The 12,548-nt window shown below is 37.7% G+C and overlaps 3 protein-coding genes across 4 annotated transcripts in view; 1 reads left to right on the plus strand and 2 right to left on the minus strand.

The window, feature by feature from the left end:
* LOC124407387 lies at positions 1–3,041 on the minus strand. Its single transcript, XM_046883487.1, has 5 exons — positions 2,703–3,041; positions 1,729–2,032; positions 1,481–1,642; positions 476–881; positions 1–268 (listed from the first exon to the last, which is right to left on the minus strand). The coding sequence occupies exons 1-5, from the start codon at positions 2,816–2,818 to the stop codon at positions 168–170; spliced, it is 1,089 nt and encodes a 362-aa protein (XP_046739443.1). The 5' UTR covers positions 2,819–3,041; the 3' UTR covers positions 1–167.
* LOC124407384 (HIRA-interacting protein 3-like) overlaps positions 2,619–12,548 on the minus strand; it is a 23,894-nt gene continuing 13,964 nt past the window's right edge. Inside the window, exons 5-6 of the mRNA XM_046883483.1 lie at positions 2,687–2,692; positions 2,619–2,631 (exon numbers count right to left, since the gene is read on the minus strand). The gene's annotated coding sequence lies outside the window, so the exon portion shown is untranslated. The remainder of the gene's footprint in view (positions 2,632–2,686; positions 2,693–12,548) is intronic.
* LOC124407378 (ataxin-2 homolog) lies at positions 3,156–10,560 on the plus strand. 2 transcript variants are annotated; one of them, XM_046883475.1, is made up of 9 exons: positions 3,156–3,786; positions 3,952–4,060; positions 4,367–4,690; positions 4,863–5,099; positions 5,801–6,134; positions 6,340–6,671; positions 6,824–7,321; positions 7,472–7,643; positions 8,151–10,560. In XM_046883475.1, exons 1-9 carry the CDS (start codon positions 3,749–3,751, stop codon positions 8,678–8,680), a joined length of 2,574 nt encoding a protein of 857 aa, XP_046739431.1. In that variant the 5' UTR covers positions 3,156–3,748; the 3' UTR covers positions 8,681–10,560. The 2 variants fall into 2 exon arrangements, with proteins under 2 accessions (XP_046739431.1, XP_046739430.1); XM_046883474.1 differs by having other exon boundaries at positions 3,158–3,786; positions 7,472–7,655.

The following is a 12,548-nucleotide window of genomic DNA, read 5'->3' on the forward strand; positions in this document are numbered from 1 at the left end:
ATGCTTCTGTTCTAGTGGGACCAAATCATTTATTACTGTTCAAGATATACATATAATTTGCTTGATGAATCACAAATTGTTCCCATGCTAATACAGTATTATGCATCTTACAGTACATCAATATTTCTTATTTATAATTTTTTGATAATAGTTATTTTAATCTCATTCTAGATGTCATCTTCCCACACAGTTTCCGTGAGAATTGCAATGTTGTCCAGCCCTCGCATTGGAGCATATTCTAAGGTCCACATAACATTGGTGAACACCACTGAAATTTATTAGTAAGAAAAATTATTTTTCCGATAAAGAAATTTTAAATGTTATCGGTAATGTATACATATTGCGAATGGAGTAACAAACGGCTAATAGTTATGATAAGCCCTTCTATTCCTTATGAGGAATATAGATATTTAATCAAAATGGAAGTATACATTTACAATGTTCGTGCATACATAAGAATACAAGTAATACTCACACATCTCACCCTGGTGAAGATCAGCAACTAATTCTGGGCATGAACTGTTGCATGGATTGATTGGGGTTAATCTGAGCTGCGTAGCCCCTCTCAATTGAGCTAGGGCTATCAGACCAGAATCCAACTCGACTTTTTTGTAACTAGGACTATTATAGTCCGAGGACATGAGGACCCAGTTAAAGTGTGCGGGAGATACTGTACTTGATAGAAAATATGGTCGCTGATAATACTTTCGAAGGACTTTAACTGCATTAATGTCGCAATTTTGCCAATGGACAAACCATTTGGCCACTTCTGGGGAGTGTACTCTGCGCAGAAAAGCTGCTAGGTCAGATGAACCTGTACGAAGATTTGAGGTCAATGCGCAGGGGACTGTTTCCATTAGACGTTCATTTTCCAAATAAAGCTGTAATACAAAGCCATTTGCTCATTATTGATGAGCCTGATGCAAAAGTGCATATAGTGTTTCGTGATAACTGAAAAAAATAGACTTTTGTTCTTTTGAGGACATAAATTGCAAACCACACATCTTTTCCTTTTTCACTCATATATTGTGTCCATACATTACATTTGATGCCTGATTGGGTTACTCCATTAATGCAACTCATGGAAATTTTTACTTTCAGCACTCTGCTCTAATTGTATCCAATTTTCTAATTACTTTATTAATGCATTGTACTTCTGTTCAATCATTTTTCATTGGTACCGTGGCAGAAGATTAAAAAACTCGAATAGAAATATTTTTTTCCAGTACGTATAAGGACACTAAATACTTATGGATTTTGTTTCAAAGTATTGGCCAAACAAGTTTTCATTGCTTTGTGATGTTATGCTTCAAACTCTTTGAATAATGGTTGGTGAGTGTTCTCAGTGTCTACGGACTGTATTCAAAATAATTCATCACAACAACCGATTTCAGGTAAAGTCAAGAAACCCATCTGGTACACTTGATACTTAATTTGTTGATTGTTTGATGCCTAGGGAAGAGTAAAATTGTATACTTACATGAGTAATGTTATCAAACCAGAAGTAATCTGTGTTCATAACTGGCCAAGAATTCATAGCATCTGTTATAATAGCAGGAGCATCTCGACTTAAATAATTATCAACCAATTGACGATATCGCACATCAGATAAGCGATCGATAGTCTCTAAAGCCTCGCATGTCTGGAATGAAAAACGAAAAGTATGTTAACAAAAAAGAAAAATCGATATTCAACTTTTTCATGATTCATTCCAATCTATTTCTTTACCACACAATCTTCTTCAGTGATGGTATAGTCATTGTAAAAAGGATTGTTGATCATACAATTCTCGTAATACAGCGGCTGCCAATTCCAAATTGGCAGGATTTTTATGAGCAGTAGGCGACCTATGGCCGAAAAGTGGGTTCCAACAAAATCCAGTTGAGCTGCAAGACACGCTACAGTTCCAACTACAATGAGAACCAATGCAGCTCGAAATGCCAGTTGTAACCAGGACCTACGCATAGCTGCCACCAACGGCTGGCAAATTATATCCATCTCTTCTTCTGTAAAGCCTGCTTGTTGGCAATATCTGGAGCAAACGTGACAATTCAAAAATGAAAATAATACTTTGTTCTACTGACTTTATGTTAAAGTTGTAAACATTTGGTAGCATAAATATTAATATGAGAAGCACAGGCTATAACAATTTTTTCTGATACTCCTCTCACAATGTAAAAGATAGTAAACTCAGATCAATCGATTATTATTCAATGGCTTCAATTCAAGGCTAAAAATAAAATCTGTTCCATTAAGATTTTAAAGAACAACTTTGACTATTCAAATCAAAATGAAAGAAAAGCTTACCAGAAGGAACAGAATCGAATTTATGCAATGAATTTTTTTTTTGCAATAAAATTAAAAGCGATGAACATATAACAATTATTCTACTACAGGAACATCATATACTATTTATTGACCTCAGCTAGCTGAGATAGTCTATACACATAATTATGAATTATACCTATAGGAGGTAAAAATTTGAATGCAAAATTTTGTGGACAAAGCATTGTGTTTGCACTTTTATTGTTGTAAGAATTGAGAAATTATAATAGAAATCGCTGCAGGCGGAACAAAGTGCAGTCCAACGGCGCGACATATAGATTGTACTTGGACGATTCAGTATTAACTCTGCATCAATAGACGAAGGGTATGTATATACGGATTAGTGAAAGTATAAAATTACATTAATGTGGGCTTACTTATAAAATGAGTTCAAATCATCATCGATAAGCCTAAGCTTTTCTGCGTGGCTCATTTCGTGTGGTTCCTTGGCATAAGCCTTCCTCGGTGGTTTAACACACTTGCTGCCAGACATGTTTCAGGCGGGTCTTTTTTCGAAGAATGAAGAATATTGTATACTATTATTAACGAAAGAATATCTCCCTGGCGATGGTCGGCAAACACGAAGGATAAGAAGAATGGTATTCAGTACGGGAGAAGGAAGTTCAAAGTTTGGGGTCACGCGGCATGCGCCAGCCTCGTCAGAGTTTAAGTTCATATTGATTTCTCCCGCTTTCGGATCAATATTTCAGTGGCGTAGGAGTGGCTCGAAAATACGGGAAGAATTTAAGCAGGAATATCGGACGTATGGCGGTCGTGGGGTTGACGTGACTTAGTTTGCTGTAGAAATCCGCTAGACGTCGACTGAATCGAGTCAGTCACCGGGATCGGGCGATCGGGCGACTTGCGCTGAGTTTTACCGTTTACCACATGTTAATTAATTAAAAATAGCGTTATCATTATTAAAATCGCTAATCGAGGGCATTTTCGTGAGCAGATAATCCTGGATCTGCTGAAATATAAATGAACGGGCTGCTGTAGGCAAGATCCCAAGTTACGTCACGGCTTGTCGTGCATTCGTGTATCCTCCTGCATTTCTCTGTCGCCTGTTTATTCTTTAACACCTTGCACCACTGTATTTGTCTCGTGCAGTATATGCACATTAAACGTAACGTACACGGTGGCCGGTATCAACTCTAGCTCAGCGAATTTTACGCATAAAGTATAACCTAGAAGTTTTATATCGAAATATCGTCGACGCAACAGCCTGTTGTCAACCTCCCTTCGATTCACCACGACGCGCAGGGTTCAACTTAGCTACTCCCTGGAGTCGTTCGTATTTCGACGTCGAGGTGTGTACTAAAAATTAGCCAAAATTCCGGTCCCCGCAAGAAAACGAGAAGGCGCCCAGCACACAGGCGGCAGGAACCAATCCACTGACGAAGAACCATCGTCGGTTAACAGAATGAATAATAAGAGAAAGAACCGTACAAACCCAACTAGGTGAGTAGCGACTCCTTTACGCCTCACCGTCTCCTCACTTTCTTCCTTCTGGCAATGTATCTCTTTCCTGTACCAGCCTCAGATAGATATGCATCTGATTTGCTTTGTTACCTGCAAGAGTTGAGTTTTCTTTTTTAACCAAATCTCTAAACATTTTACTTACAGGTCCCCGCGGGCTCGGGGCCCGCCTGAGAGATCCATCACTGCGGAAGGGGTATACAACAATGCTCACTTTATGCATGCCATAACTAGCCATGTCGGTAACATTGTACAGGTGAGAAAAACAATATAATGCATTCTGATCTTACCTCGATGAATCACGTTGCAAATGTCTTTTAAACTATACTGTAAAATTCATTTGAAAACAAATATTTACTATTACCTTAGATATTAATACGTCAATCAATTATCACATTCACAATCTAATCTTATATACACGACTTTCCATTTTCTTTTTTTTCTGTAAATAATGGTAATATTTTCGTATTACGTTATTTTTTAAAAAAGAATCATTTGAAAAATGACTATTGTGCGGATATAAGTGCAATTCGATAATTGGAAACATTCATTTTATGTCCAGGTTCAAACTCAGAATGGCTCCGTGTATGAAGGTGTATTCCGAACATTCTCCAGTCAGTTTGATGTTGTTTTAGAAATGGCACATCGCATTGATGTTGGTGGAAAAATTATAGTAGACAGCGTAGTGGAGAAATTGATTTTTAAACCTCAAGATATTATTACCATGTCTGCTAAAGATGTGGACTTGGATTACGCAATTAGGGATACTTTCCAAACAGATACTGCCATTAGCAAATTCAACGGCGTGGTAGGCGAAAAAGAGTTGGAACCCTGGGAAGCACCTTCTGCCATAAATGGAGATGACTTAGAATTAGATGGGGCTGCGGTAAGTAATACTGAATTAAACCGACTTGTCATTTCTTTGCATCAGATGTTCGTCTCCTTCGTACTGTCACTAAAAAACAAAATTTCTATTGATGCAGATTCATAAATCATTCATGAATCCTTCCACGAACGAAATATTATATTATAGTTGGTCGTTTCCTCATTATTTATAGAATGGATGGGACGTTGATGAAATGTTTCGTAAAAATGAACAAATATATGGCGTGCAATCAACATTCGAACCGTCGCTGGCAGGTTATACTCTCCAACTGCAACGCAAAGATACCAAAGAATTTAAGGACCAAGAACAGAAAGCAGCTGAGATCGCTAATGAAATCGAAGCTCAACCAAACCATAAAGCTCGATTAGATCTTGAAAACGGAGATGAAGAGGAAAGATTTGCACTTGTGGTGAGTTTGAATACAATGTTAATAAGTATAACATGTCCTTAGAAAACTTGTAATTTATTCACAGCATGTTATAATCGTATCTTCGTTAAAATTGATAATTTCAAAATGTATCACAAAGCGAATTTTGCTTAATGAATATCAATGCAATTGAAAAGAATTTTCCATTTGTCATAGTTTTCAGTTATTATAGAAATTCTGAAATCATGGAATTTTAAGAGGAGGTACCGGTGAAATTTTGATGGTACCAAATTTCTCATCTTTGAAATGAACAAAGTAAGGTGTATTTAAAAATTCCTTCCAACGAGATTTAGATTAGGATGAGTATGTGTACTGGAAAAAACATTTTATTTTCTGTGATGAAACTGATTACGCAAGGAATTAATGGCAAAAATTTCCTTTCGCACTGCTACTGTGCGGTTTAACTGGAGCCCCCCCCCCCCCCCCCCCCAGTAAACTCTAAAGTTTACAGTCAAGTCTGATATTTTTAAGATCAGCACTGTTTAAAGAAATTCACATGATCTCTATACGTGTCTGATTCTTTCATAAACTTATAACATTACTTGGCATGTAAATTAAAGTAGAGCAGTAGTGGAAATTAACTTTTCATGCATGTAAATCAGTAGAGTTGTGCTCTTGCGCTTAGTCAGATGTCAATGTTGTATATTTTTTAAATTATTCAATTTCAACATCATTCACTTTAGGTCAGGCCCAACGAAGGCAAATACGTACCACCCCCAAAGAGGAAAAATGGAAACGCAGGAAAGCTCATGCGTTCTACACCACCGCCCCCATCGCCCGGGGCTGCAACTAGCAAAAATGTATATACTCAACCACCGCCTACAGCCGTTGGTGTGAACATTGCTCAAACAACAAACATTCCAGTGGGAATTCAAACGACCCACACTCAAGTTCCACATCCGGTTCCTATAAATATGGCCATGCCACCTAGTAGAATTGTTGTTACATACAATACTCCGCCACCATTTGTACCACCTCCTACAACACAGACTTTACCACCAGTCGCTGCTGTGCAAGGTAAGTACTTATTATTTTTCCATAAATCTTACTGAAAACATTGAAGCCATTGCATTCATTCTATTTTGCTAGTAGACTGGACAGAATGAATTTCGAGGTAATTAGCTGTTACACAATCGACTTGATTGAGCAATCAGCTGTTACGCCAAGCATGAAAGCCTTCTTGCCTGATCAAAATGCGATTACAAATCTGTTTTTGATACAGTGATGCCACCAGCACAACCGCAGCCATCCGTTGTGCCTGCCATTCCTCAGCAAGTGGCTATCACTCAGCAGCAGCAACAGCAGCAACAGCAGCAACAACAACAACAGCAACAGCAACAGCAGCAGCAGCAGCAGCCTTCAAATAAGATAAACTCAGAGAAACGTGACAGACCCGGAAGACAACAAGTTTATCAGGCTGATAAAGCTCCTCCGGCTCCATTTCCACAACCTAATATTACCCTTTCACATCCACAGCATTCGCCACTGACACAACAGAACTCGGTTGAAGGTCAACGTTGCGAAATACTGCAACAAAAATCAGAACATAGAAAGGTATGATCGTAGTTTTGCCATGTTTTCTACTAGACAAAACAGCATTCAGTATAGTTATTGAATACCTGTGGTTTTGATGTAAACTGATTAAAAATTAGATTTAAATATGCTAAAATTTGCCGTTGTTATTAGTTTTATCACTTTTGATTAAGGTACCTACTCCTCGGGGAAGAGAAGAGCATCACTCGGAGCTGAGGCAATTTGCAACAGACTTTAAATTGCCTGAACCCCCTGTCCAAGAGCCATCGCCTCTTTCTAGGAAGCAACATCAGCAGGAGCAAATACAGCAACAACCAGCTCCAGCACAGCATCATCAACAAACTAATCAGCAATCGCACCCTCAATCTCCTCATCAGCAGCCGCAACAGCAACAGCAGCAACAACATTCATTACCACATCCACAACATCAACAACCAACAGAGGAATCCATTGTTACCAGTAAACCACCTCCGGGACCACAACCTGTGCGATCAAATAGTCCTCCTTCTGCTCCTCTGCAACAGCAATCACCACAACAAATCCAACAACAAACTACACCACCGACGCAACAACCAGAACCTGCAGTTGAAAAAATCACTACAGCCTTTAAGAAATCCACCTTAAATCCAAACGCTAAAGAATTCAATCCAAATGCAAAACCGTTTACACCTGTAAGTACAAAAATCAAATGAACATAATAGATTCTTGGTTATGCACTTATTAAATACTTTGCCAATTCACGCTTCCATAATATCTATGGATTTGTTTATCATTGGTGTATTCTCTGACAAAGTATGAAAATTTTTTTCATGTTTTTTTAGCGCTCGCCAAGTACTCCTACACCTAGCCGACCACATACTCCACAAACTCCTCAGTATACCGGTGCTACAATGCAAACAGTCGTCATGCCTGCAACAGCATATGTCATGACTAGTCAACCTCCAACTGCATTCACCCAGCAACAAGCTCAACCTGCCGCTAGATTCCGGAAGGGTCAGTATCTAGGTACCAAACGTGTCGACCAAATTTCTACATCTATACATCATTAGTCAGTAAATACGCTAGAATTACCAAAGTCATAATTGAAATTCAAGTTAAACGTTACCTTTGCTTATCTAACACATAAGTATATAGACTACAAGAAGTCAACTGCACGTGATTAATATTTTACAGCCCGTAAAAATTTTATGAAAAATGGAGCTTTGTATTTGTAATCTAATCTCGTAAACTATTACGCCAAAACTTGAGTTAAGTCAAATAAAAATTATGTTCTAGCATCAGGCAATGACCGAATTAGTATCAAAGTGTCAACATGAATCTAATGTCTCTGCAACGTACTAAAAATCGCCAAATATTATGTGATAACTTTTAATACAATATTCTTAGTTGACTTATAAATATCTTCGTTTGAGAACTTGGTAATTCCAAATACTGACGTAGATTTTCAACTGAAATCAAACTCTAATGCATTGTTCGTATGTGCTACTTGCCATGTTTCAGTCCCGATGATACCACATCGTGGTCCAGATATTGCTTCACAGATGCAAGTTGCAGCTGCCACTGGTCAACCGTTACTCGCACCAGCGCCGCTGCATCCTCCATTTCAAGTTCAATACCCTGGTCAACCCGCTTATCAACAAATGGTGCGGATGGTCCAAGCTCCTCCTCCACCCCCACATATGACGTCTCCGTATCATCATCACCACGAGTCTTCGGGTCCTCAACCACAAGGAATACAATACATGGGCCCACATCCACATCATCCACATGTAACGCAGCAACAGCCTAGCCAGACACCCTCGCCTGCTAATCCTAATCCTCCTCACACCCCTGGAGCTTACAATCCTCCAGGCACACCACAGCCTGCCTATCCTCAGCCTCCACCGCAAGGCCATGCCCCAAGCTATCCAATTATGTGCCCTTTGATTCCACCTCACATGATACCCCCACAGCACATGCAATATTTGCCTCCTCAGCCTCCGCCAGGAACTCAAACTACTATACCTGTTATTCTGCCTCACAATCAGTAGTTTTGCAAATACACAAACAGAGAATCGTTATTCTAAGAAAAAATGTAAAGTGTTTTAAATTTCAAGTTGCTTTCACAATAGCGTTGGATTCTCGCCTCCTGCTTGGCTGCCAATGCAAGAATTAACTTATCGAAGCCACAGAGTCCCTATGCGTACGTGCCATTTGTATTATCTGTTAACATTATTGTATTAAATTTAAAAAGAATTTCCTTCAATCACTGTTGACATTAAAATATATCAGTATGCCAGGCTCCACGTTAGTAAGGAACATATGTTTGTATCCATTTATGCCTACACAATTACTTGCTTTCAGTACTAGAGTTGAACAACAGATGTTTTAGAGTTTGAAAGGTTACGGAACAGATGAACCTATCCACAAGAGTCTTAAACTTCGCCTTTCATCGTTCAAATAAGGAATTTGCAAGATGTCAAATAGTTGTTTTTTCTTCTTTTTTTTTCATATATATATATATATATAATTTTCAAGAACTCTGTGGTAATACGAAACTTGTCTCGTACTTGAATGATGAGAAACAAATGCTGTTCTGAAGGTGGCTGAGAAATAAGAACATTTCTACAAAAGGCCCGTAACGCATCCCTCTATATAACATTGTCATGCGTATCATGTGAGTTGTTGGATATTGTATGGCAATAAATTAGTCATTATGTCCTAAATAGAGTTACATTTTTTAAGATGTTTTATGCACAGATAGACAGGACTGACGTACGTGACAGTAAAGATAACTTTATCCGAAATGGCAGATGTTAAAATCTAGAATAGAGGCAAAATTGGGAGTTTCTAGCCTTGTCAATAAGCTTAAGTTGCACCATCATCATCTTGGTAGATCGAGGCTAATTGAACAACGATATTAATTCGAAATAATTAAAATTCTTTGAATTTCTATCAGAAATTTTTAGATCAAATTATAAAAAAATCTTTGGAAGATCGAAAACACAACTGCAATGAGAATAGACGTAAAGTACGGATAAAATGATAACTTTGGAGAACCTGATATACATATATATATTCACTTGAACTGGATACTTTTAAACAACTTGTTACAGGGGAGAAGGAGGGGGGCCTTTTTATCTTAAAGTATCTTCTGGAAAGATGATAAACCTAAATTTTTCGAATAAGCTATATTTTTGTGCTCATGCTTAGACTCAAAATGCAAAACTTTCTACACACACAACATGAGAGCAGAGCCCAAAGAATAGTAAATTTTGAAGAATTGCCTAAACCCTCAAATGAATCTTCTATATTGTAATATTGAACAACTGTGCACATTGGCATACACAAATCAGCTAAGCAAAGAGTTTTTCAAACTTTGTATGTTACGACAATTTTTGTTATTAAATACTTTTTATGAGAAGGACTTTGAAATGGCGGGATATCCAATTATCTCTGGACCCATGCTTGAGATGTGTAATTACATAATAATTCATGTGATACGGCAAGAGAGAGTCTGTCACAAGTGGTACACTATTGTTACAATATTTGAATTCTTTTATGCAATTTCACCTTTCGATGTATGTCGAATGTAATCTGAGATCAGTACTTAGTATTTACACATGCAATTCTAGCTGATAAACTGTTGAAGAGCCAAAATGCATCTAGCAATTGTGTGTGCAAATCTGAATCTTTCATTCCATTATTAAGATTGGATTATTATTATGATTCATATTACATTATCAAAATGTTTGGTTCTGCAAATTAGTGTATATCTGGCACCATATGAACTCTCCCGATATGAAAGAAACTGTAATTTTTATTGAATAATATTGAAAAAAAACAAAAACAAAGCAATGAACCACTTGTGCCAGTGATGACAAGGATTTCAGAAGAACAGAAAAACTACACCCTAGTCGTGTAAATATGAGAAAAACAAACAAACAGAGGAGTAATCATTGTTTATGTATAAAAAAAGATTTAAAAAAAAGAACGAAAATGGAAACGTATGAAAAAAATGGTTCACTGTGTGGCATCATTAGATAAAAAAATTTTATATTGAAAAAATAGAAAATAAAAATCATAATAAAATCAATAAATTAAAAACTGCCTGTGCCTTATAAGTGGTGTTCTTATTTTGTTCATTTCTGATAGCTCAAACGTTAAATTCCCTCCCGTCCTATTCTATCATTTCCAAAACTTTTCGTAAGTTTTGTTCGATCACCTGCATAATATTTCCTGTTTTCACACTTTGCTCCATTAATTAATGTATCGAAGTGAAATGGATTTACACCAGATAAATTACGCATGATGTATACAGATTTAGTTTTTCAATATAAGCAATAGAATTTACATACTTCAATTGGCTGGTTTTGTTCGATATATTCGGCTGGATTTTCACGGGCGTAAAATTGTCGCGACGGCAACATGACACAGTATCGTCATGTCGACTGCAAAAAGGCGCTCATGAAAATGGGTACGACGCAACGGAAAAATACCGCGCGTCGAAACCCACGTGGTGAGGTCAGTGGATCTCAATTACATTTTTATTCACAAAATTCAAAAATCTGGAGCTGTTAATTGGAAGTTTGAAAAAATTAAGAAAACGAAGAAGCGAATGAAGTAGCTGATGGCGTATTCATCTCTATGATTCAGACTAGGCGCAATCGATTCCTTATTAAAAAATTACGTCGATATGGTGCATTAAAGAATTGGTTTAAGTATGTTTCAAAATCGGTCAGATTTCCACCCGAAAAATCAAAAAGCGTTAACTTTCCTTTATTTGTGATTTTCAGAGCTTGGAAACGTTTCGTCTCAAAATAGTTTTGCAGGATTCTGTTCCCATTAATTGGACACTCAGAAATGACTGGATATATCTACGGTTAACGTATTTTGTTCAGCTGAAAGCTGGAAGTCGCTACAAAATTTCAATTGACGTCTAACGCCGCGTGCAACAGCAATTTTTCGAACATCTAATCGCGTTGGGCACAGCTCGTATGGCAGCTCCGATTGGTCGAGAATTACTTCCAAGCGTAGCGCTGCGTCAGTTACTTCCGAGCAGCCGTAGCGAAGCTACGCAAGCCGTAAGCCGAGAATTCAAATCGCCATGTACAGGCTTTGACAATTCAAGACATGGCAAAACACCGATATCTTGTGATTCCCAAATAAAAACAATCGGGGACATCAAAGGTGAGTTTTGTGCACTGATTTTGTGTCTCAAATTTACATTTTTTTGTTCAACTTTAGCGCTATCGATTCTCGACTCTCTGCGTCAGGTGTCGTTTGTTCGGATAATTTTCAGTAAATGCGTAGTTGCATTATTAGTAAATTTAACTTGGTACGTCACAAGAGTTTCGTGAAAATAAAATGACCAATATTCTGAATAAACGGACCTTGCGGAAGGTGACCTTCGCGCGAGTCGTGCTTAGGATTTCGGTTCGCGGATCACTTCTCTCACGTGGACATACGTTTTTGAAATGAAAATTTTATTGCCTCGTTGATTTTGGCGTTGCTTCTTATGTAAGAAAAAACTGTAAGCGATTGCATATATTTTCTAATTTCTTCCTGGGGATTGATCGATGCAGGGATCCTCCATTTCGTACTTCTTTATTACCGTTTAACAAAAGTTGACGCATCACGTCGTTACCATAGTCGTTTCGAAATTTCGAGTGAGAATTTAAATCGTCATCTGTTGGTATTCAGTTGTTCATTACATTTACAAAAATGATGTTAATTTTTCAACGTTTGTACATCAATTTTGCAAAACGAACACTAATAAAATGTTGTTATTTCTGACCTCATAACAGGGGCAAACTATATTGCAGCACTATCGACCACATTTCGCGATGATCCGAATGACGTAATTCAATCAATCGACCTCTGACAACGAACTAAAAATTAACCACCCGCTATGCAGTG

Source organism: Diprion similis, chromosome 6 (genome assembly GCF_021155765.1).
Source record: "Diprion similis isolate iyDipSimi1 chromosome 6, iyDipSimi1.1, whole genome shotgun sequence".
Classification (NCBI taxonomy): Eukaryota; Metazoa; Arthropoda; class Insecta; order Hymenoptera; family Diprionidae; genus Diprion; species Diprion similis.

Excerpts from the sequence above, each read along its gene's own strand:
- LOC124407387 (XM_046883487.1), bottom strand. The coding sequence starts at position 2,818 with ATGTCTGGCAGCAAGTGTGTTAAACCACCGAGGAAGGCTTATGCCAAG. Across the intron at positions 1,643-1,728 it reads TCACTGAAGAAGATTGTGTG|ACATGCGAGGCTTTAGAGAC; the intron begins GTAAAGAAATAG and ends TTTTCATTCCAG. Across the intron at positions 269-475 it reads TCTTCACCAGGGTGAGATGT|TGGTGTTCACCAATGTTATG; the intron begins GTGAGTATTACT and ends AATAAATTTCAG.
- LOC124407378 (XM_046883474.1), top strand. The coding sequence starts at position 3,749 with ATGAATAATAAGAGAAAGAACCGTACAAACCCAACTAG. Across the intron at positions 6,672-6,823 it reads AAAAATCAGAACATAGAAAG|GTACCTACTCCTCGGGGAAG; the intron begins GTATGATCGTAG and ends CTTTTGATTAAG. Across the intron at positions 7,322-7,471 it reads ATGCAAAACCGTTTACACCT|CGCTCGCCAAGTACTCCTAC; the intron begins GTAAGTACAAAA and ends ATGTTTTTTTAG.